The 23,235-nt window shown below is 42.2% G+C and overlaps 1 protein-coding gene across 1 annotated transcript in view; it reads right to left on the bottom strand.

The window, feature by feature from the left end:
• Window positions 1-23,235, bottom strand: part of LOC139214872 (microtubule cross-linking factor 1) — a 63,131-nt gene that overhangs the window by 31,267 nt on the left and 8,629 nt on the right. Inside the window, exons 4-5 of the mRNA XM_070845811.1 lie at window positions 2,165-2,231; window positions 265-1,655 (exon numbers count right to left, since the gene is read on the bottom strand). Of these exons, the coding sequence (XP_070701912.1) occupies window positions 265-1,655; window positions 2,165-2,231 (1,458 nt within the window). The remainder of the gene's footprint in view (window positions 1-264; window positions 1,656-2,164; window positions 2,232-23,235) is intronic.

The raw sequence follows: 23,235 nt of genomic DNA, 5'->3' as shown, positions 1-23,235 counted from the left end.
GAGGTTGAATGCTAATCAGTGCTTGTATGCAAGATTTTAAAAGAACAACTTGTTTGCAATGGTCTTCAGGAAATCTAAAATATTGACTTTTTCTGCATCATGGCTAACTGCCATACTGACTGACAGGCTCTCTCCCTTATTATTGATATTTTTCTTGTTGCAAAAGAACAAAGCAGCCACAGAAAGAAAGCATCTAAATGTGCTGAGGCATTTCGCCGTGAAAACATCAGAAAAGGTCACAGGATGTCTGACCATTGAACTTACCTGGAAGTCTGTCACCAGGTCTCTTCCAAAGGTGCCAATAGGAGAGTCACGGGACATGGAGGTGACTGTGGACAGGAAGCTGCTGGATTCTGTCAGGTTTGGCATGGGCGACAGATCATCTGTCCTTTCTCTCAGCCCCTCCCCTATGTGGTCCAGCTTCTCCATGAAGATGTGTAGCTCAGTGCGGAAAGCCTTCATGCGAGTGTTGATGGTGTCCAGGACTTGGGTGTCTGGTTTGTTTCCAGACGGCGCTCCTCCTTCCAGGCTCTCCCCTGTCGTCACCAGCAGCCTGCCTTCAAAGATCAGACTGTCCGTGTCTGTGATCAGGCGGTCGACTGTCTTCCCGAGCCTGTCCGCCTCACGTTTCACGTTGCCGAATGACTCCCGTTCCTCCCTCCTGCGGTTGGCCAGTTCAGTGGCACTGAGCTCACTGCCATCTGAGGGTTTGATGCTTCCGAACCCGGAAGTGTTTGTCGTTTTCTCAAACAGGTCTTCAGAGTCACTCTCACCGCCGATAGGGCCCTCCCTCTTGGGTTGGAGGAGAAGAAGCCGCCCTGCTTCCTCGTCCTCAGCGGCTTCTCGCCGGCCTGCATCACTCTCTGCATCGCTTTCTCGAGGGCTGCCAGTGCGCAGGCCAAGGTGTGCAGCCAGGTCGCAGCGCTGCACGTTGGACATGAGGACTCGGTTCTCGTACTGCAGCTTCATCACTTTCCCACTCAGCTCATTGATCTGCATCCTGGCTGATTTGAGCTCCTCCATCATCATCCCACTGCTGGATCCATTACCATTCCCCCCATTACCAGGTTTAAACAATCCCCCCTCACTACCCTCCTCGCCAACAGGCCCAGAGCTGTTGCTGGGGCCGAACTTGAAGCGATTGAGTTCAGATGTCAGCTGCCTGTTGTGGTCCTCAATCTCTGAGATGGAGCGGCGCAGCAGCTCAGCCTCCTCCTCCACAAATTGTAGATGGCGACGGAGCTCACTCGCTGACTCCAGCGCATCGCCACCGTAAGGCGACGAGGGCATGCTGGAGAAGGGCTCCCGCCCAAAGCAGTCTCTTTCGTACTGACAGCGGATGTCTTCATTTTCCGCCCGCAGGCTGCGGTTCTCCACTTCCAGCTCCACAATCTTTCTGCCCAGGATGTTAGCCTCCTCCTCCACCAGCTTGAGTCGTAATCGCAGCTCAGCCTCTCGAGTTGTGTGAGGGCCACCACCAGAGCACTCGGCCAAGGGAAGGGGACTGTCCACGTCCCCGTAAACTGACTTGTACTTTTGCAGCTCCTGCTCCAGTTCATCCTTCTCCCGGCCCAGCTTCGCCATCTTTTTTCTCATCAGGCTGGACTCCTCCTTGGCAAACTGCAGCTGACACCTGAGGTCTGCACTGTCCTCCTAGCAGGGTGATACGGATGAAGAGACTTTATACATATACAGCATATATATCTATTTTATACTTTTGTTATTGTAAACAAATTCCCTGAAAAAAACTAAACGAAGTCTCTTAGTCTCTTAAACTTTCCAGCTTGCTCTCCCTGTCTGTGGGACTATTCATTCTTACAAAAGATCTTCAGGTCACAACTATATAGTTTTATTTTTTTTTTAATTGCTAAATAATTTCCAAAAACAGCTGGGCACTCTAGTTCTAGATCTAGGAAGATCCAAACAGGAGTCACTAGGGCATTTGTTGGGGACTATTTTCAGCAGAGGAGTAATCCAGTGAATGCCAGCAGGACAGTGTACATAAAACTGCCTCAAGATAAAATACAGCATGGGTGATGCTGAGTAAGGAAAGTGTAGAAAATCACCAAACGAATCTTTTTATGTATTAACTGTATTAACATACACTATTCTATCATTTTGAATTCAGGAGGATAATAAAAAGACAGGATAATATTCGTAGAATGTTTTACCTGACTTGTGGACTTTTTGTCTTTGAATGTTTCCCTGCTCCCTCGTCTCCTCAGCGCAGTCTGTAACAGAACAGGGAAAAAGGATGTAGAACGTTTAATTGTATACGATGTTAAAATATTCCTCCAACTTTCAGTGGTGCTGCAAGAGGGAAACAGAATGATATATAAACATGCAGCACACAGATGAAAGCAATAAAAAGGGCTTTGTGAACTCTATAGTGAGGACCGCTGCAGTTTCAAGATGCTATTGATATTTCCATATATCATAATGCCAGTGTTTATATAGAAAAGCACAATAACTGACAATCATAGTAACGACAGTACCATATAACAACAATGCGGTGGCACAAATGTGCGTGCTAATATGTATGCCAACTCCCATAATGCGAAGTAAACTCTGCAAAAGGCCAGAGGAACATTAATCTGTGTGGTTATCTTACATAACATCTCCATCATGAGGTCACAACCAAGTCTAATAAGGACGTATTTACTCTAGTGCAGATTGTAGATCACATGATGTAATTACTGTCTGATTCATGCACACAGTAGCGGTAATAGCATGTATGAAAGGCCAACATCCGGTTAGCATCCGGTCAGTCTCAGTGTGACAGAGTGAATGGGCAGCCACTATATGTGATGTATATATTCCAAAGTAAATTGTCACTTCAGATGATTCTACACAGAGTTACAATCAGTAAAACCTCAGAGTACAGATGATGAGGATGAGGATGTTCAGTCATGTCTTTTGGTGTATGATGCACCAGGGTGCTTTAGATCCCTTTCAGAGCTCAGTGTGACAGACGTCTTATCCCGGCTCAGATTCAGTGACACATGGCGCTTCCACAATACTCTGGGGGGAAGCATCTGCCTGTCCAGTGGTAAAATCTGTCCTGTAGCTAATACTAGGCATCGCACGCAAAGCCCGGATAAAACGGGGACTTCTGCACGCCAGCTTAGTCTTACCGACTAATAAAATCATTCATTTTTATCAAGTCTGTACACTTTCTTTCACTGGGCTACATATGACAGGGACAAGATCAACAAGTGCTGAGAGAAAGGAAATGAAGACAAGGAAATGAAGTCAAGAGGAGGGAGAGGGAGAGGGAGAGGGAGAGGGAGAGGGAGAGGGAGAGGGAGAGGGAGAGGGAGAGGGAGAGGGAGAGGGAGAGGGAGAGGGAGAGGGAGAGGGAGAGGGAGAGGGAGAGGGAGAGGGAGAGATCCCCCTCCATACATACAGAGTGCAGAGCTTTCAAGTGTGAACCTTGTTTCCAGGAAGAGATTGCTGCCGTGGCAGAGTTATTTAAAGGTTCTGATGATCAGTCAAGCTGGGCTCCTTTCTAGGAGGCATAACTTGATATTAATATTTCCGATCTCAGGGTCACATTCATTGTACTCTTGTGTCAATTTGCAATGGTATAACACAGAGAAAATCCCATTGTCAGTAAATGTTTGCCTTTTTGGTTGATAAATGACTTTGAAAACTTAATGGTTATCAAAATTGTTGTTTCTCTCCACAAAAAACAGGAGAATATTGCTATTTATACATGTATTATTTCAACTTTTTTGTCAAAAGGAAAATAAGTGATTGTGAGGTTTTGTTTGTTAACCTCTCTAAAAAAACTCACAGATCACAGAAGTACCTAAAACAGATTATCACTGAGTCCCCAAAAAGGTACATATGACCGTCATAATATCGTGAATGTTTTGCACACTTGACATGAAAACATCCTACATGCCTAACTGTTCACTGTTCAGTTCAGGCTGCTTGCTTTGTTTAAAATGTTATGGAAATGTTACGTGGTCATCATGACTTTTACAGAAAAGTGACTCAGACATGAGAATACCATGTTAAATTGCCATCCGAGTACCACAAAGGGGTTTGGTTTGGTTTTACTCCAGAGGACACATGAACAGTTGTAGTACAACACCTGGTCCATTTCCTTGTGTTGAGACTTTTAAATTCTTCTTCTTCTTTTGACATAATGTGTCTTTGTGGTGTTGGTGCTGACTGACTGCTGACTGTCACATCATTTTTAGATCTGATTTTGACAGTTATTGTACGTGAGAGCGAATTGTTTGTATTTTTCTGTTTGTGAGCCCTCTTGCCTCAGGTTGCCGCTTGAAGCATGGATGAGGTACTTTGGAAAAAAATTCCATTTTTCCTCACTAAGACCGTAGAAAAAGTCGGTAAACAGAATATCATCAGTGAATGGTCTGCTTCTCTCTCATTTTTTGCTTTGTATAAAGCAAACTCTTCACTGTACAAGCTCTGCTGCCAGCCAAAATGGACCAGTAGGACAGTGTGAATCATTCATGGCCAGACGGACGGAAAGTGTGAGGGTGAACCTGTTTTGCCCGGAGCGGGGACAGACCTTGACTCAGTCGCTGGCTCTGTGACAGGAAGGCAGTGCCCACATAGACACAGCATCAAAACAAGAACGTAACCATACTGTGCGCTACAGAAAGAGACTTGTGCCTCCTATTATGTTTCTTGAACTAAACAGCTTGTCATATTTTACCCTGTGTGTTTTGTAATTTAGACGTGCTGAAGACTTTCTTTTGCTGCTCAAAAGACTACACAGTTCTCTGCTGCGGTGTGTTTCACCATCAATGTTTTCTAATTTGTCTTTCATCAACATGCTACTGAAGAAAACACTGACTTTCTGACACACAGAAGAGTCTCAAGCTTCTCTGTCTGCCCTTTTGTTGCCTTCACAGTCTCTGTTGAAGTTTCTGTGTCTGACAGAACTCATTCTCAACCAATCCACTAGGAGCTGATAGTACATGGATATTGCCGGGACAACCTTTTCCTAGCATCAATTACATGCTGTTTTGGATATTTTGTTTGATCTCGTCACAGCACAAACTGTCGGGTTTTCCGTTCAAAGGAAAGTAAACTGTTTTGTTTATTCTCGTATTTTACTTGTCGGATTCAATTTTCTAGTTGCAGGTCAAAATAGCTGAGAGTGGTGACACACTGACATGGTTTACCTCGTGGCAAACTGCACCTCTACTCTTCTTTTTCCTATAATCCCCATCCCCCATCCAGATTGGTTCATAGAGCCCACCTCAGCCTCAGGAATCCTCTCCAAGAGTGTAACTGTTCTTATTTGATAATGACACACTGTAATTCAAAGTTTACATGGTTTACTTATTTATCAGATACATCCGTCCCAGCTCGCTCCCTTCCACCACCCCCATCCCCCTCTCCAGTCTCAGCTTTGTGTCTGTATCTACTCTGTATCTCCAACACCAGACGTGGTTTAATTCCCAGACCTGGTGACAGAGCACATCTCTCTGGGGAGACAACGGATTAGCCGGCATCTTGTGCAAAGCTCCTCAGCACCCTAGCCCGGCTCGACCAGGGATCACGCTTTACTGTACACACAAGTCATTTTGAGGCTCACTGCGATCAGAGTAAGAACACTGTTAAAAATAGTTAGTCTGAGCTAATTACTTACAATAGCAATTTAGCTCATTGGAGTACACCTAAAAACTTTGATTGGACAAGTTGTTCCTTTATCAGTTGTTGAAAGCAAGCTGCTAAAATTATCAGTAATGCTACTGGGATCATATTTCCCAGGGTCCTTCAGTGGAGTTGCTAAATGTAAACACACACACACATGAGAGGGAGAGTAGACTTGAGTTTTAGTAGAGTATCCTAGTAGTAATCCTAATCACTCTGTACAGGATCAATGAGATTAGCATTTGACAAAGTGGGGTCACACAAACAGCATTAAGAGACACTTAAGTGCCACAGAGAGGTCCTAACTGCAGGGTTACAGGTCTGAACCCTGAAACAGATGGTGGACCTCTCCGTACTGAAGTACCTCAGACATTAAACCTCCTCTTGGGTCACCACTACGCTCTGACGTGGGCCTTCGACACCTGCTATGAGGTGGGGTGCAAACTGTGCGTGAAGCCACAGAAGGCTTCATACAACTTTTAACAACATTTTTCTAATATCTTTATACAGTTTGTCACAATGGAGTAAATGTATGCAATTAAATGCAAAATAATCAATGCAATAAACTGTGTTCCACTGGTGTGCAATGTGCCAGACATTATGATTTACACACAGGCAATAAAAAACTAATTAGGTTTTCATTTTTAATTTTACAATGCACTAATTTATCATCAATAGTGCTGCATCTATTTATCAATTTGCATTTTTTTTTTTTTTTATTGATTTGGCTTCAGGAGTCAATTATGTGATGGTATTTTTTTCTATTTTCTGATATTGTATGGACCAAATGATGAGGCTCTTGGTGTGTGTGTGCATTTCTTCCACTTTAACACACCAAAAGAGCACACAGGCACAAACACACAGACATGCCCCCTCATCATCATCATCATCTGAATGCACTGCTCTCACAGGCCTGTTAGCACGGGTTAGTGGCAGTCAGTCATGCAGTCGTGCAGGCTGGCAGGCAGCTCCAGCTGGTGTGGTAGCTTGCTGTAGTACTGGTGTGGCTGGTTTTACTCCCCTGGGTCTCTGCCAGCCTGCAGGATTAGCAGATTGTAGTTACACAGTCGTTACCCTGCTGGGGCTGAATGAACCAGGTGCTGTGACTGACTGACTGACTGACTGACTGACTGACTGACTGACTGACTCTGTGTGTGTGTGTGTGTGTGTGTGTGTGTGTGAGTGAGAGAGAGAGAAAGACAGAGACAGAGAGAGAGAGTTTAAGTATTCAATGGTGAAAATTTAAGTTAGCGGTTTAGTTGTTGGACCAAAATGCATTGCATTAAAAAAGAAACATGCTTCCTGTCATCTCTCTACTGTCAACTAATAAAAATGCAACAGGCTGCATGTGGAGGCTTGTTGCTACTGGAGGAGTTCAAATATAATCCTGGATGCCCAGTTTGAATAATACATCCATGAGTTTAAAGGTTTATTGATGCAGAAACGCTGGACAGTCGAGCTCTTATCATTTCTCCTCCATCTTAAACCTTGCAAAGTAAAAAAAAAAAATGCTGCATAACGTTGTCTAGTGATGCGACAATAGAGGTGCAAGGTTCAGCTTAGACTGGACGACATCCTCCTCCGTACCAATGCTGTAACCTCATTAAAAGTGAATAATGACAGTTCTAAAGTCAGTGTAAATGAAGCATGAAGATTAAAGTTCAGGGTTAAATCTGAATTGGGAATCTGGGTTTTGTTTGGGTTAAAGCAGGGTTGAATTTAAGGTAAATTCAGGGAAAAGACTTGGCTTTTGAATTGAAGATTAGAAGCAGGGTTCTGTTAAAGATGAGGTAAGGATTTAGTTTAGGCATTTCAGGAAGAGGGTTCAGGTTTGAATTTGGAGTTTAAGCTTAATTATAAGTTGAAGATACCTACAAAGCAAGTTAAACAAATGCATGTGTGTGTGTGTGTGCCTGAATGCGTCCAAGTTAGGGTGTGTCTGTAGACGTAAAGCGCTCAGATGATGCCCTTGGGAATGTGCATGTGTGTGACAGTGTGTTTCTGTTCAACAGTTACTTCCAGCGTCTCTCCACTCTGCACTACAATTAGTGAAGTGTCACAAGTCTCCATTACAGTGTGTGTTTGTAGGTGTGGGGCTGAATGTGGAATCCATTATTGTCAGTCCAGTCCAGAGTAAAAGCACATCGTTCAATGGGTAACATTTACTGAGTGATGCTCTGCTAAGGAAAAACATGCTGCTGCAATAATCTCACTACATAATCTTGGAAAAAACGGTGTGTTCACAGGGGAAAAAGAGGCTGTAGTGTACTCTGACACGCCTGTTTGCGTAAGACACTGAGGCATTTTAGGAACAAGAGCTGGATGCAATCGCACAGTGACATCACCAAAAAAAAATGTGGGGAGGAAAACACATTTTGGGGGTAGAGGATGAGTAAGAATGGGAACACAGCGAGTGTATTTTCGGCAGCATCTGTACTCAACAGCTTGGCCTATTTATGTTTTTGCTCGAAGACGAAGAAGTAGCACAGTTCAGGGAGCGTCGTCTGGCTCGGGTAATGGGATTTAACAGGAAGTGTGATGTGACCAGCGAAATGGGGCGGGATGAAGGGCTAGCGGGGGGGATGGGGGGGTGTCGAGCACAAAAGGAGCTGCGGCGGCCGCTGGATGCAGATAAACCCCTTCTCAGCCCTGACAGAGGAGCCTAAATCTCCAGCACAACAGAATAAATATTGCTCACCCAGTGGGAGAGCTCAGAGAGATAAGTCGCTATGAAATGTTTAGAGGCAGATTATATTAGTGAGATCTGAATGAGCGCTCAATCTGGACTGTAATCCGTTTCAATAAATTAATTAATACAGCGCACACTTGAATGAATGCATTTAAGTGTCACATGCTCTCGTTTCATCGTTTAATTTAATTTCATTTTTCTCCTTCCGAGGACACAAGTGTTTCCTTTTAAAGCTCCTGCTACACCATGATTTACGGTGCTGTGTTATTTTTATAAGCACGATCAATCTTTGGCATGCAGCACCTGCAGCAGGCCTACAGTCTACGCTCCATCAGCCAAATATGAACCGTGCAACCCATTGGAATTCACTGGGCTGCTGAAAACGGTGCACAAACCCCCATGCTGGCTACGGTGAGGCTACTGGGGATAGCTGTGGCAGTGATATTTCAAAAAGCCCTAAACCAATCAAAGCTAACTGAATTAAAGTAATCCAGTAGAGTGCGCTGCTCAGCCAGTGTGCACATGTGTATTAGTGTGTGTATGCGTGTGTATCTGCAGTCATCGGTCACCCACATGTGTCGGAGAACGTGTGGGTGCACGTTTTTGTGCTTTTATCAGTGTGTGCCTGCTTTATTGTCCTGCTGCATTGTTGCACAAGGCAGAGCGGGCTTGTGAGTTTACAGTATGTATATGTGCCTGCCTGTGTGTGTGTGTGTGTGTGTATATTTCTGGCAGTGAGACAGGCTGAATGCAGCACTCTCTGAGGTCACTCCAATGTCAGGCCATCCCCAGCGGATGTGAGCATCTTGTAAACAGACTCCGGCCTCTCCATCGTCCCTGCATCTTGACATCAATAGCTGTCAAGAGATTGTTCTCCACCTCTGTGGTGAATGTGAAATCCTTATTGTTAGAACTAAGAGAATTACACTTCTGAATGCAGGAGCACAGCTTTGGAGACGATGCCAGGCAAAGGACTGTGCACCAAACCTCCCACACATTAAATTTAAGGACATTACAAAACGAGAAATTGAAAATGGGCATGTTTTGGCATACTGCACACCACTGGTCAGAAATAGACATCATATAGGTGCTTTACATACCATCTTAAAGCTGCACTGATCAATGTTTTTGCATTAACAATGGATGAAATGACAACATGTAATGTATACGGGGCACTTGTTGTGATGAGATTACCTTTAGTTCCCCTCAGCTCTGTGTAGCTTTCTAGTATTTTTCAGCTCATTGTTTTGGCTCTCCGACCCGCAAATTTGTTGTTTTGGTTCACTTTCACCGCTCTCATCAGCCTCATTTTTTGCCGCATATTTTTTCTGCAAAAAATCTCTGATGAACCCGCTGGACTCTGTCTAAGTAAACACATCATAGCTATATTTCAACTGCTGCCATAGACAGACAAATATCCATCACAGTACACTTGCAGTGTCTGAAAAACAGCAGGAAGTTGAACCATACTGGCGTCTTTGGTTGCTGGAGATATCCTGACTGTTTTATTATTGAATTATTAGATTTTCCTAGGGAACACTGACGAACATCTCTGTCACTCAGTAGGTAGACCATGAAACCAACTCTGCCTGCATTTAATCTTCATAGAGTGGTTTGTGTGTTTTAAAATACTGCACCACGTAAAGTTTTATACATTCAGAGACCTTAATCTATCCTTAATGCTCAAACCTGCAATATTGAACAATTTGCATTCGTTATCAAAGCTTATTTTTTTCATAAAAAGAAATAGTTTGGGAATTAAATGATGTTTAGTCACTTTTTGAGGTCCTAGTTGTCAGATTCTTCTGCCAGTCCTTGAATGCAGCATAATATTGATGACTGAAATGTGATAATCGCATAACACAGGAAATCTGTGATCCATATCATTGCAAAAATCTAATTACCTGATTATTGGACTGAGAACGGGGTGAAAAAATAACTACCTAATCTTGTTGACAGACATAAAACCAGTAAAAAAAAAAAAAAGACCTGCTGAAAGAAGCCCATTTGCATTGCCATATACATAAAAGCTTGTTGCTGCTTTTGCAATAAGCTTGTGTTAATAAAGGCTGTAAATTAATAGGTGTGTTGTTAAGGTGTCAACAGTGCAGCGATTCTTGGTTGCCCACCAGAGACGTGCTGCTCCTGCAGCAGATTGAGAAAACATTGATTCTCTTAGGAATCGACCCCGGTAGCTATAGTGACCCATGCTGACATCCACAGGTTATATATCACAGAGTGCTGCAATATGAGCATAATATGTCTGAGTGTGTGTGTGTGTGTGTGTGTGTGTGTGTGTATTGTAATGTGTGTATATGTGTGCATCTGCAGGAGGTCGCGTGAGCAGCGGAGGGTCACTCCCATACTGTTCCTCCTCACTAAGCTGGGCCCTGACCTCAGTCTGAGACCCGACATGCATTAAAGAGCAGCACAATAGAGCCTTTATGGGGCGTGTCACTCCGCTTTCACTCACGCTTTACAAATCTCCCTGAACAACCAGACAGCCTGGCATGCTGCTCGCAGAAAACATGATGCCAACTGGCGAGAACCAAAGACACAAGGTTGAGGCATCTTTTAGGTGAAATGAGTTGAAGGAAATTCACCAAGAGGTTTTCTACTAATCTCTTGTACAGAACAGAGCAGTGTTGTTGTCTCGTGCTGATTTTGAAATGAAACAAGAGGATACGGTAATTAGCTGCTAATAATAATTAGCCATTTTCTTGATTACAGGATAAGAACGAAACGATTTAGCAAACATGATTACTAGTGTGTTAAAGTAGCTGCAAAGTGTTCTCCTCCACAGTGAATCAGATTTAACAACGTAACACAAGAACAGCTTTGTGATTAGTCATTGTGGGAGTGTGTGTTGCTTGCATGATACATTAACTTGCAGGAAAACTGGTTCTCAAACGCCTTCGAGTGTGTAGTGCTGAATCGGCAGATCCCACGGTAAGGCGGGAGCAGGAGAGAGGACAGGCTACACTTCAGTGAGCGCTCCCATTAGCAGGTTTAGCTTCTCTGAAACGTATAATTACACGTCCCTTCATGACACACAGACTGGCCAGATTCATTTATATTCTGTCATTTTAGCCATTTAAAATGAGGCTCCACTCAGTGTGTGTTACAGTGAAGCAATCTGCATATTCTGCATATAAGCATAAGTGATGAATAAGAGCAACAATCTGTATCATTTTAATGACGAGCATAAAAGGAAAAAAGGGATTAAATAAAGCAAAGAGAGAGGCAGTGAGGGTTCTGTGTTATCTTTGTGTAGATAAGAGCATATTAGACCAGGTGGAGACAGATAAGAGTGAGGGCATGTAGAGCCATCTTATGTCAGCCTTTTGGAGTGTGGGACCTGTACACATCACTAAGCCTGCAGCAATAAGGGAAAGAAATGTGCAACAAGCATCTGTTTTTACTTTATAGTCAAATATCAACGAATAATTTAATCTCAAAAATCATAGTCATCTTGTAATCCTCAGGCTTTTATTTCTTCAGGTTTTTCTAAACATTTTTTGATGATCATTATCTAGATAAGTGTCCAAATTCCTTAAAAATCAACATAATCTACATGCAACCCCCTCACATGGTGCATATGTTAATGAGTTTGCCACCAAAGCACCATCACAAAGTGATTTCTCCTCCTCCAGGTTTCATTTGAATCCCGTTTTCCAAAAAAAAAAACACTAAAAGATTAGATAAAACACAGAAAAATACAGTATTTTGTGCATCAGAGGCCTGTTTTGTTTAACCTGTGATCTCAATGAGCTGACATGCACCTCTCACCATCATTAACTTGTTTCTTCTGCTAATACACAAATGTTCAGTCTTACTAGATGACATGTGTACTGTAATACAAAGTACGTACACCACTGAAAAACCTGTATTAATTAAATACAAATGCTTTTGAACTCCTTGGCCTCTAATAATGAATGGTAATGGATGTCTAAGCTGGCTCCCAGGCAGATGCTACACTGGTTGGTTGCCTTGTGCATAGTATAGTGAAGCCAGGAAATCTTCTCACAGTGCTAAATGAGCCGTCGCCTGGCTGTCCATCACTGGCTGCCGGGGTAATGGATGGTTGGAAGGAGGCAAAATGAGAAATCTGACCTGGAAACAGAAGGACTAAGACGACGAGCGCGGCCCTCTTAAACACAGAGAATTGAGAAACTGATTCAGTATAATGGATACAGTCGAATTTTAGGCTTTACAGTGGCATTAACATTCGCTGCTCTTGAGACCCAGCGACAGGCAGGTATTTTTCAGGGAAAATAATATTTTGGTGGCTGAAAGTGATCTGTTGCTGGCTTCAGTGAACAGAAGGACCATGTGTGGCGCATCAGCCAAAAAAACTCAATCACAACTTAAATCCAAGGAAGCAAGGTACAGCAGTACTGATCTAGGTACTGTACAAGAAATCTCTAATAATGTACCGTAAGATCTGACATATTTTGTTCTGACATCGTTCGTCTGCTCAGCCTACGTACTTTGTTTGTGTTTCATTTTTAACGTGACAAGACAAAAAGCTTTTAGCATGAAGTCGAACTGATGTGTCTGTCAAACATGAGTCTATCTTCAGTCATGGTTGCTGCGGTTGCTGGAGCGTTAACTTCTCCGAACACAATGAGTAGAACAGGGTTGCTAATGTTAAGCCTCAACGATGACAACACATTTGTGCTGGTAATTTTTACCTCACAAACCTAAAGCAGTAGTTAATGATGTGGTAACCTTGGAGGTAATTCTTAGTTTCTAGTGTATCTAACTAATTAGCTGGACATGCTAAAGACTGAAGCTTGTATTCGAACAGATATATATGTAGTTTAATCTTTTCTTCATGCTTTTGCATAAAAAAGTGAACTGCCTATCATAGGGTGTCGTCAGCTTACGGCTGAAAGGAGACATCTTCTCTAGGGGAAAGGACAATTTTCCCTCACACAAACCACTCCAATCAATCTCTGCTTGTGCTGTTATTAATATTTTTTTAACTGTATGCAATATATTATCCCATAAAATCAGATCTTTACTTGACTGTGGTCTTTAGCCCTTAAAGAACAAACTGATGGACTAGATGCAGTCGTGATACACAGTGAGGTGTGGTGGGCCTCGTTTAGTCCTCTCCCTGATGTGGAGGGTTGACAAATGCAGAACTGGCAGCCTCCCCCCGTGGCTCTCTGAGGGAGCTGGTGGTGGAGTCGCACGGGGAGACGGGTCCCCGACTGCAAGAGGCCAGAGGAGGGAAGTGGTGATTGATATTTCTGTTGTAAGAGGGGCATGAAGAGACGGTCGATGAACCAACATTAGTCAACAAGCACATTTTGAGCAGATTTCCAGCCCTGAGACAAAAAGTGTTTCCAAACAGCTCTTATTATCTTTGTATGAAGTTTTTGTTGTATTGCATAGATTTGGTTTCCTGTATCATGACTGCGTGTCAGTTGTCGGACAGGAAATCTGACTAAATGGATTTGTAAATCCATTTACAACCAGTAGTGAAAAATACAACTAATAGTGCAAAATACATTTTCAATAGTGGCTGTATAAACTGATTTCTGTGAGTATTTAAAGCCTAATAAATATTGCAATATGTTACACTTTAAACAGTTAAACTGCTGAAAATGTTTTACGAATATTAAAGATTTCAATGTAACTATTTTCTTGGCAAAAATAATCTAAACCACACTTAAATTAAATAAATTAATTAATCAGTGTCCCCCACAATGGCAATATGAAGAAGAGTTAGATTTAAAGATGGATACTACTGCCACAGCTAGCAAAGAAGACTTGAGGTGTTTGCTGGCAGACTTGTGAACTTAATTTCCTCCTGTTTCCAGTCATTGTGCTGAGCTAACCTACAGCCTCCTGACCATCTGTGTTATTGCACAGATATGAGAATGGTATTGATCTCCTTATCTGATGTAACACTCCTTCTTCTTACTGTATTATCATGGTCAGAAAACCCTGTGTGGCTCTCAAATATTGTAAAAAAACTAAAACAAGAAACCCCATTAGACAAAAGTGTATAGTTTTACTTTTTAGATGCCAATAAGAGCAAAATGTAGGTGGAAGCAAGAGCCTACAGGTAAGAGAAGGATAAAATCAACTCTGAAGCCAATAAAAATGAATGGACGGCCCAGTGCCCCCTTGACAGTTATTACATAGCCCTTAGTGAAGCCACAGGGCTGCGGTGGGCAGCTCCCAGGTGGGAATGTGCGTAACTTTGAATGAGCTGCAGGACGGCGCTTTTCTAAGAGCATGCAGACTCAGCAAAACCCTTCCTGAGGGGGACACAGGTGACAAGAAGAAACCAATTAATCTGAAACGCCTATGCTCTGTCTGGAGGTCATCTGAAGCACATCTAGTCTAAGAGGACTGCGCTCTCAACGACAGCTCACAATCGGGACTTTCAGTGGAGAATAAAAGTGGAAAATAAAAAAATTCGATGTGTCACAAGAGTCGTCCCTTTTGCGGAGCAACGCTAACAGCTATAAATGACACTGTGGCTCAGACAGGCCAGGAGGAGGGAAGAGCTGCCATGTCATCTGCCTGCAAACTCCTCAGCAGGTCCGCCGAGTATTCTGGGACGGCGGACTGGCAGCGTGCCAGTGGTGTGTAATATGCAGAGATAGAGAGAGAGAGCCATGTGTAGAGGGCAGGGGAGGCGAATGTCGCTCTGCTCTCATCATGATGTACAGAGGAGACTGATAAGATAGGAGAGTTACTCTTGACTGGAGCCCCCAGGCCGAATAATGCTGACGAATCACAAGCGGAAAGAGATACTACATTTCCCGTGCTGTTCCTGCCATAACAAATATCACTGGCTCAGACATGTAGAGAACTGGGATCAAGTCGTTTTTCTTTTTAATGTAACCCGTGTTGAGCCAGTTGGTTCGGCTGAGATTAAGAATTTGTATTTCAAAGGAGACTTAAAGGCTAAAGCTGGTGTTACTCTATCGTCAAATTTATTCATTTGACGCCTTTGTCCAAACAAATCCCACAAAAAACCAACAATGACTTTATTCTACTGATAAACACTCTGTGTTAGATCTGTCGCATGAATTCAAAATTCTAATTATCACTCCAACGGGGAAAAGAAATGTAATATTTGAATAGTATGATAGAATCAAAGTGATGTTGCAGCACCTTTCTCAGCTGATCCACACCACCGCCGATTGTACCAGATTGATGGTTAACCGTTACCTATATTCTGACGAGTAACTCTCCACTCAGATTGCCTGAAGGACGGCGGTCTGCCCCGTCTGTGCCAACAGGTGTGTGGATGCTGTTCGCAAGTGAGCATCATTAGCATCTTCATTTGATTCTTTACGTGTAAATGTAAAAAGATGACGTACATGATCCAGACGTGCAAGGCTCTAAATTCACTTTCGGCCTCAACACAAGCTTAGCAGAGAGGAAGTTCATCATTGGGGCATTCGTACAATGCACCGTCACTCTGCTCTATCACATGCTATATTAGTAAACTAGGCTATTGAGCTCTTCCAGGAAGAGTGTGAAACTAGTGGGTCATGCAGAATAGACAATCGCAACACTTGTGAAAAGTAACCTGTGGAAACATTTTGGATTCAAAACCAACATTTTGAAAAGTCAAGGCTGTTTTAGAACTTTTCAACTTCAACATAACCATGACAACGGGTCGCAGTTAACATAACAGAAAAGGCTGATGATATGATGTATTTTTCATTTTGTCAAAAAATCCTATCAAATGGACCAAAAACAACAATGAACTGATCCCACTACAAGTATTGTGAGTGCATCCATAATTTGATATAGACTGTTCCTCAACAATGTTGGACCTTTAGACATCTCATATGAGAAACAGAGGTAAAAATAGTGAAAGTAGATAACGTAGAATCACAAAGATCAGACAATTGAATTCACTGGATCAAATCTCATTCCAGTGTAACGGTGGAAAACATAGTAAGCCTTTTTAGCCTGTGCTATATCTGATTGTTTCTGTAAACAGCCTCCTCAAAATGGCCGCTGGGCCTCAATTAAGCCTTTATCTGCAGCTTATTATCCTTCAGCCCATGATTATCATCTAGCTAGGGACTGCAGCCATTTCTAAGATCATCTACTGTTCATAATTAGCGTGAGCCAAGATGTTTTTCAAGAGTCTGGCTCTTCATTCTGTGATAATTAAGTGTGTGTGTGTATGGTAATAAGACACAGATAAATTAAAGCTTACAACGGTGTGGTCACAAACTTCTATCAGTCTGTCTGTGATGCTGCAGAGGTAGCCTTGATGTCTCCCTCTGGGCTCCAGTCATGTTTCTCCTGCTCACTAATGGGAACCAGACAACAGAGCCTTATTCTCATCTGAGGCAGGAGCTTGGATGGGTGGAGGGTTGGAGGAGGGAGTAGGATGAGGGACGCGGGTTGAATGGGGGAGTGTGGGTGGGTGGGTGGGAGGGGGCAGACGAGTGGACGGCAGGGCTGTCCAGCTGGCTGATAATGAGGTCGTCCTCACCCCTGCGCCACTTTCCGCCACCCACTTCTTCACTGTCCCCCTTGTGTGTGTCAAAAGGTTCACAATAGGTTGGTAATAAGAGGGAGGGGCCTTCGCCTCTGCACACATGCCGTCTTTGTGGCCTGGAAGTGGTAGGAGGGGAGCCAATAAAGGAGGAAAGTGAGATTTGAAATACTGTGTTATTGCCAAAGCCCAGTGGACCGCCGATCGGCCACAGAACATTATAAAAGATAACGAAGTGTGAGCTCAGGTGGCAACAGAGGCCCGCAGTAATCTAGAGAGGCGCCAACGGACTTGTTATCAGCCCAGATGGAGGTTCACATCATGGGGCTTGTGTCCGTGGGTGCGACAGCTACCAGCTAAAGTAGAGCTTTACATGTTTCTGAAGCTGTGGAGGTTTCTTCTCTGTCTTTTCTCGTGTTTATTGAGAGGAATCACATGCTAAACGGAGACTGCAGCCACTGTCCACCCTCTTGGTGCAGAACTGATTACTGCTATAAAAAAATAAGGAAGTATCCAGAGTCCAAAAAGTGGCTCACAGAGTTTCTCAGTTCGATGGAAGCAGAGAAGAGAAGAAGACGCCTTTAGAATAATTAGGTCAAAATGTTTTTACCAAAGCTCTGTTGGATTAGATTTATTCTGCTCTTGGAATTTAAATTCGTGCTAATGCTTTATGCTAATGTAGGATCTTCAGATGAGTAGCTTGTTCTGTTTTGTAATATCGTCTTTTTTGTGCTGTGCACTTCGCTGTTCAAACTATTGTTTGTTTTTATATCAGAATCAGAATCAGCTTTATTGGCCAAGTATGTGAACACATACAAGGAATTTGACTTCAGTTTTTCCACGGCTCTCGTAAAGTAAACACACATTTAACCTAAGTACGATGTACAATGTGAATATGTGAACATATATAAATATACATAAAAGCATAGGTTAAAAAATATAAATAATAAATAAAATATATAAAAAACTATGACAAAGAGTATAAACATGAGGTGGTGTTCAATAGTGCCTATTATATTTGATACATATAAAAGATAACACGTTTTATTCATACAATAAAAAGTGTTTCAAAAGAAAATAACTAATCATTTATAAATCAGTGTCAGGGTTTGGTTCTCTCAGGGTCGTACTTCGAGTACTATTGAATATTTGGGCTAAAATATTTTCCATAAAATCATTTTAGAGGGCAAAACATGATATTCATGACTGAAAATACCACATAATATTTTTTGCTTTGCACAAATCCTGTTGGACGTTGCAGGAATTCCACATTACTGAAAAACTGGTGATGATAACAAAGACAAATCAGGACACGGTGCATGTATGCAAAAAAATGTAACACTATGAAGTTCAAATATTAATTTCATGTCTGCATAATGCAAAATGAGTAAACAGAGCAGTGTTTGCATTTTTGTTCTACAACTTTGCAATTTAGATGATGCTCTACTCCTTAGTGTCATCATCAGCTAAACAAAAAATCAGCAACAACAAAGGAGGAAGGTCAAAAGCTACACTGAAAATTCCTGTGTGACCCATAAATGATGAAGTGGTAGGAGTAAGACTTTTAAAAATTGTATAATGGTATAGCAGACAGACAGCAAGAGGGGATTACTTTTCAAAGGAAGAGCTACTGAGAGCAAGCAGAAGAGATGGAGTAGGGATAAGATTCACTTAGATGTCACAGCTTTTGATGAAGTCTTGCTTTGGAGTGCATCGAGCTGTGTAGGCAGGTCTCTGTCTGTATTGCTGAAGTCATCAATTAATCATGACTGCATGCAACATATAACCTCAGAGATCTGGGAGTGCCATCGTCTGTCTGCTTCTTCAGTCTTACTCTCATCTTCTATGACGCGCACATTTCCTTTCAAAGGACAGCAGGGGTCTATAGGCCCCTACAGTGCACAAATACATGCTACTGCATGTGCTTCTATGGAGATAAATGCTCCGGGGATTTTGTCCATGCATCTACCATACTACTTAAAATAGAACACTTTGAATATGATAGAGGACTCACAGAGATACTGCAAGCTTGAGCAATCACAGCTCTGAAGTTTTTCAAGAAGCCTATGTGCTCTTGGATTGTTAAGAAGTTAAAAGGATGATGAGTGTTGCCCATCTCACAGGGACTTCTGCTTGGTTTACACAGACTCAGATTTGCATCAACTAATTTTTCAAAAATACTTGCATGTCTATTGAAAATGTTGTTGTGTGTTAAGCATTTTATCACTTGACATAATAACAGCGTGACACAGCCACTTTGAATGTGAAGAGCAAAAACAAGCCGCTGCAACATAACGTGTAATTGGCTTTACTACTCTGCTGGCTAAACGTGACATCCTTCTAAAGAGGAAACACACCTCCCCTCCCACACGTGACAGGTGGATTCAGGAAATCTCAGGATGTATTAAGCTTGAGAAAATCAGATATTCATTAAAAGGATCCCTTACAGCCTTTTACGAGACTTGGAATCCTCTTCTAAATTACATTGAAAGTCTTACCGTAACTCCTGAGAACATCTGTGCTACTGCCTGACTCCCTTCTTCCTACCTTTATTCTACTTTCCTTTCAACTATCATGATTAATTTAACACTACCGTCTACTGCTTTGTGTTACCTTGGTTGATGGTGTCTCCTGCAGACATATTAGCATTTTCATTATATGTACAAATTGCCTTAAAATGTTGAAAAAAACCTTAAAAAAGAGATTTGAAAAGAGAAAAACAAGCTCTCCAAACTTGTTAACATTGCATGGAGGGGGATTGGCAGGTCACAAAAGCGGCTTTGCCTTATATTCGACAGCACTGTGCACACAAAGGATAAACATATAAGTGCAGATACCTCACTCAGAGTTTAGGCTGCTCTCGTCTGGCCGTCCATTTAGGGTCCCGAGGGCCAGCCGGAGCATATACAAGAAGTCTTCCATTCCCTTATGCCATACAGGCACTGAACACAGAACGACTGCATCAGAGAACGCTTGTTATTTTACATTTGATCTCTTGTATTATTTACATAACTGACTTGCTTCTACCTGCCCATTGCACTTTGTACTGGGAGAAGCCAAAGACACATTTCCACTGACGTCAATAAAAAGTACATTTAATCTAAATCTGTTGTTGTAACCAGAACCTGGACGTGTGAGTGCCTACTGATTATTGGCAGCTTTCAGTGCCGTTTTAAATACTTGGTGCTACAGACACATTACGGTCAGTACCAAAAAGGTTTTGAAGATTTAATCCCACAGTAACTGTGTGTCTGATGTGCTATTTCCTTGCCTTTTTTTGATGTCAAAGTTTGTGATACTCTTCTGAACTAGACAGCCTGTAAAATCCATCTTTAGTTTTTGTTGACGCGGTCCTTGTATCACCCTGCTGCTGTTGGCCAGAACATGGTGACAGCCCCCTGTGACTCAGACTGTCTCTGACCCCTGCCTCATCAAATGAACTCTTTTAGTCCATCAGATCACAGTGGACCTCACTGACTCCACACACGCGCCCTGTAGTCTCATCTATGAACAGGGGGTTTGACTCAGAGAACTGCGGGCTGACACCAAGCATGTGACCTGGTGAGAACCGGTGTGTACATCATTATAGTTTGGATTTAAAGGAGCCCCCCTATTAGCTCTGAGGCCTCCTGACAAGATGAAACACTCCAAGGCTTTTAACACACAATACTTACAAAACGTTGTAGTTTCCAGCCTCTCAAATGCAAATAGTCCCTGCTCTACTTTGTCTATTATGGTAAACTGAATTTCTTCTTACTTTTCTAACATTTTCCAATCAAATCCAACTTCATTAGTAGCACAGCATATAAAACAGCGGTTAACCCGACGTGCTGTACAATCTGAACAGCAAACACAATAAGACAACACAATAGAAACACAATAAGTTAGACAGTTTAAAAGACAAAAGGGCAAAACGATAATAAAAGCAACACCACATTAAGAAAAAGAAAGGCTCTCATGCTGAGTTAAAAGCCCAGGGATAAAAAAAAAATGTTTTTAGGTGGGATTTGAAAACAGGTAATGTAGGAGGCAGCCTAACATGCAGAGGCAACTCATTCCAGGGTTTGGGGGCGACAGCTGCAGAAGCACAAACTCCCCAGAGCTTCAGCCTCGATTGTGGGACAACCAGGAGCAGCATGTCAGTGGATCTGAGAGACCCTGATGGGAGGTGTCGTTGTGAAAAATGTAAAGAATAAGAATAATCACTGTACTCAATGAATCACTAAACTTTTTAGCTGATTATTTGATACAGAAATGATTTGTTAATTCCAGCCTCACTTGCAGTATTACTCACCTCTCTATTGGAAACATAAAGCAGCGTTTGTAGATTATTTGGTCACATGGGGCAGGAGACGCTCCTCATAAGGTAGTCACAGCTGACACATTAGACTATTTAGAGTCAGGTTTCTGTCCACCTGATGGATATGATACCAATATTCACTCTCCTGAGACAAACATCTGCCACTTTAGCTGCTGAATGTTCTACTTTATTCATCAGCTAGTTGCTGAAGTTGCATTTGAAACAGTTGGGTGATAATTGTCTGTAGATTGACCCCTTTCACATTATACATATGATCATTTGGCCCACTGTGAAAACTAAAAATATCAATAATAGTAGGACCCCTTTTCCCCCAACTGGAAGAAATCCCTCTTGGACTCCTGCAGTATATAACGCAGCTGCATAACTCACATCAAAACCGACATCTTCACTCTCTCTCTAAAAAAAAAAAACCTGGTTTGTTGCAGACTATATTTCACTCTAGGCGATGGTCCCCAACATGCTACTGGGAGCTCTATTTTTCTGATGGTTGTCTGTTCGCTGTGTTTGGAGGAGAGGTGAGAAACACAATGACTCAGTCTGAGTTACAGCCTGCCAAGCTGCTGTCAACCTCCCTAAATATAACTGCTAATACCATTTGCTACAGTGGAAAAGAGAAGTATCCAAGAAACCTAAACTGAGACGGCGAACATTATGTCTGCTTACCACCCCCATGTTAGCATTGTCCTTATGCTGATGTTAGCATTTAGTTCAAAGCACCACTCTGTGAAATTCTCATGTTCTGCTTGAAGAAATAATAAATAAAACTTTTCTTGTCAAATGTTTCCACTTCATTCATCAGATTAAATATACAAACCCCTGCCTTGTCATACTTTAAACCATCAATTATAGCAGTTCTGAACCAGAGAAGCAGTCATGGAGCAAAAGCTGGAGAGAGAAATGTTTTCGGATCCCACAGGATCCACAGGAAGCAGCTCCAATGTGCTGCTTGCTTCCATAAACCATGACTGGCTCTCAAAATTTGTAGTCGTTGAATGAAGTCAGAATAGATTTGCTGTAATTTAGCATGTTACCATATTTTCCACCACTTACAAACATCCTGACTGGTTTTCTAAAAAAAGCTCGAATGGACGTAGAATTTCGCTGCAGCCTTGATGCTTTAAGTGGTGTTTTAAATCAAAATTAGATTCACGAAATACAAGTCAAGTCTCAATATTTCTGACGATTGTATTTAACATGATTTCAAATGTGTTTTTGAAATACCACTTGATGTGTCAGAGAGATTTAGAAGACACTTTCAGGAAGCTTCAGGATGCTTTATGATTATAAAGTGGCAGCTTTGATTCTTCTGTAAATTAAAACGTTCGTATTTAGGAGGAATTTCATTTTTCAAGGGTTTTAAACTTCAAAGGGCAGTCCTACACAATTATAACATATCACTTAAGGGTTTCATGCAGACTTAACAGTTTCCCTATTTGCTTTGTGTTGGTGATGCTTTGCCTTTAGAGTAATAATGCCATTACTTCTAAAATGCTTTGCAACACGCCATACGGTCATTAAGTTTAAACCTTTATCAGGAATCAAGAACAGCCTTTTTTTATAACCTCTTTTTTCACAGCACAGGTCTGACCTTTTAAACTTTTCAATTTAGTGATCTCTGCCTGAATAAAAGTAATATTTTATAATTTAACACCTTCTTCGGTCAATTATGGAGATGGAGAAATCAAGCAATCTGCACAGCTGCTGTGTGACGATAAGCTTTATATGGACGCGTGTCACTGCAGCAGATTTCGACTTACAGCAGAGTCCTTACTCTACTCCTCTCCTCATGCCTGCTCTTCTTCCCATTGGTGGAGTCAGGCACAAGATATTAACTAGGTCAATGAGATTCCTTCACACTCCTCCAACAGGGGAAGCACAGCAGAGGAGAGGAGAGGAGAGGGAAAGAGATGAGGAAGAAGTGAGAAACAGAGATGAGAAGATGAGAATCAGGAGATTCTTCAAAGCCAGCATGTCTTCTGCTGACGTCTCGTGAGAAAGAAGTGAGAGAGAATCGCAAGGCGGCGGCTCTGACATGAAACAAACTGCAGTGTCTGCAGTAACTTTCACTCAGGCATTGTTGACGTGACTTATTAAGAATGC

Source organism: Pempheris klunzingeri, chromosome 15, assembly GCF_042242105.1.
Source record: "Pempheris klunzingeri isolate RE-2024b chromosome 15, fPemKlu1.hap1, whole genome shotgun sequence".
Taxonomy (NCBI): Eukaryota; Metazoa; Chordata; class Actinopteri; order Acropomatiformes; family Pempheridae; genus Pempheris; species Pempheris klunzingeri.
This window is presented reverse-complemented; position numbering and strand designations above follow the sequence as displayed.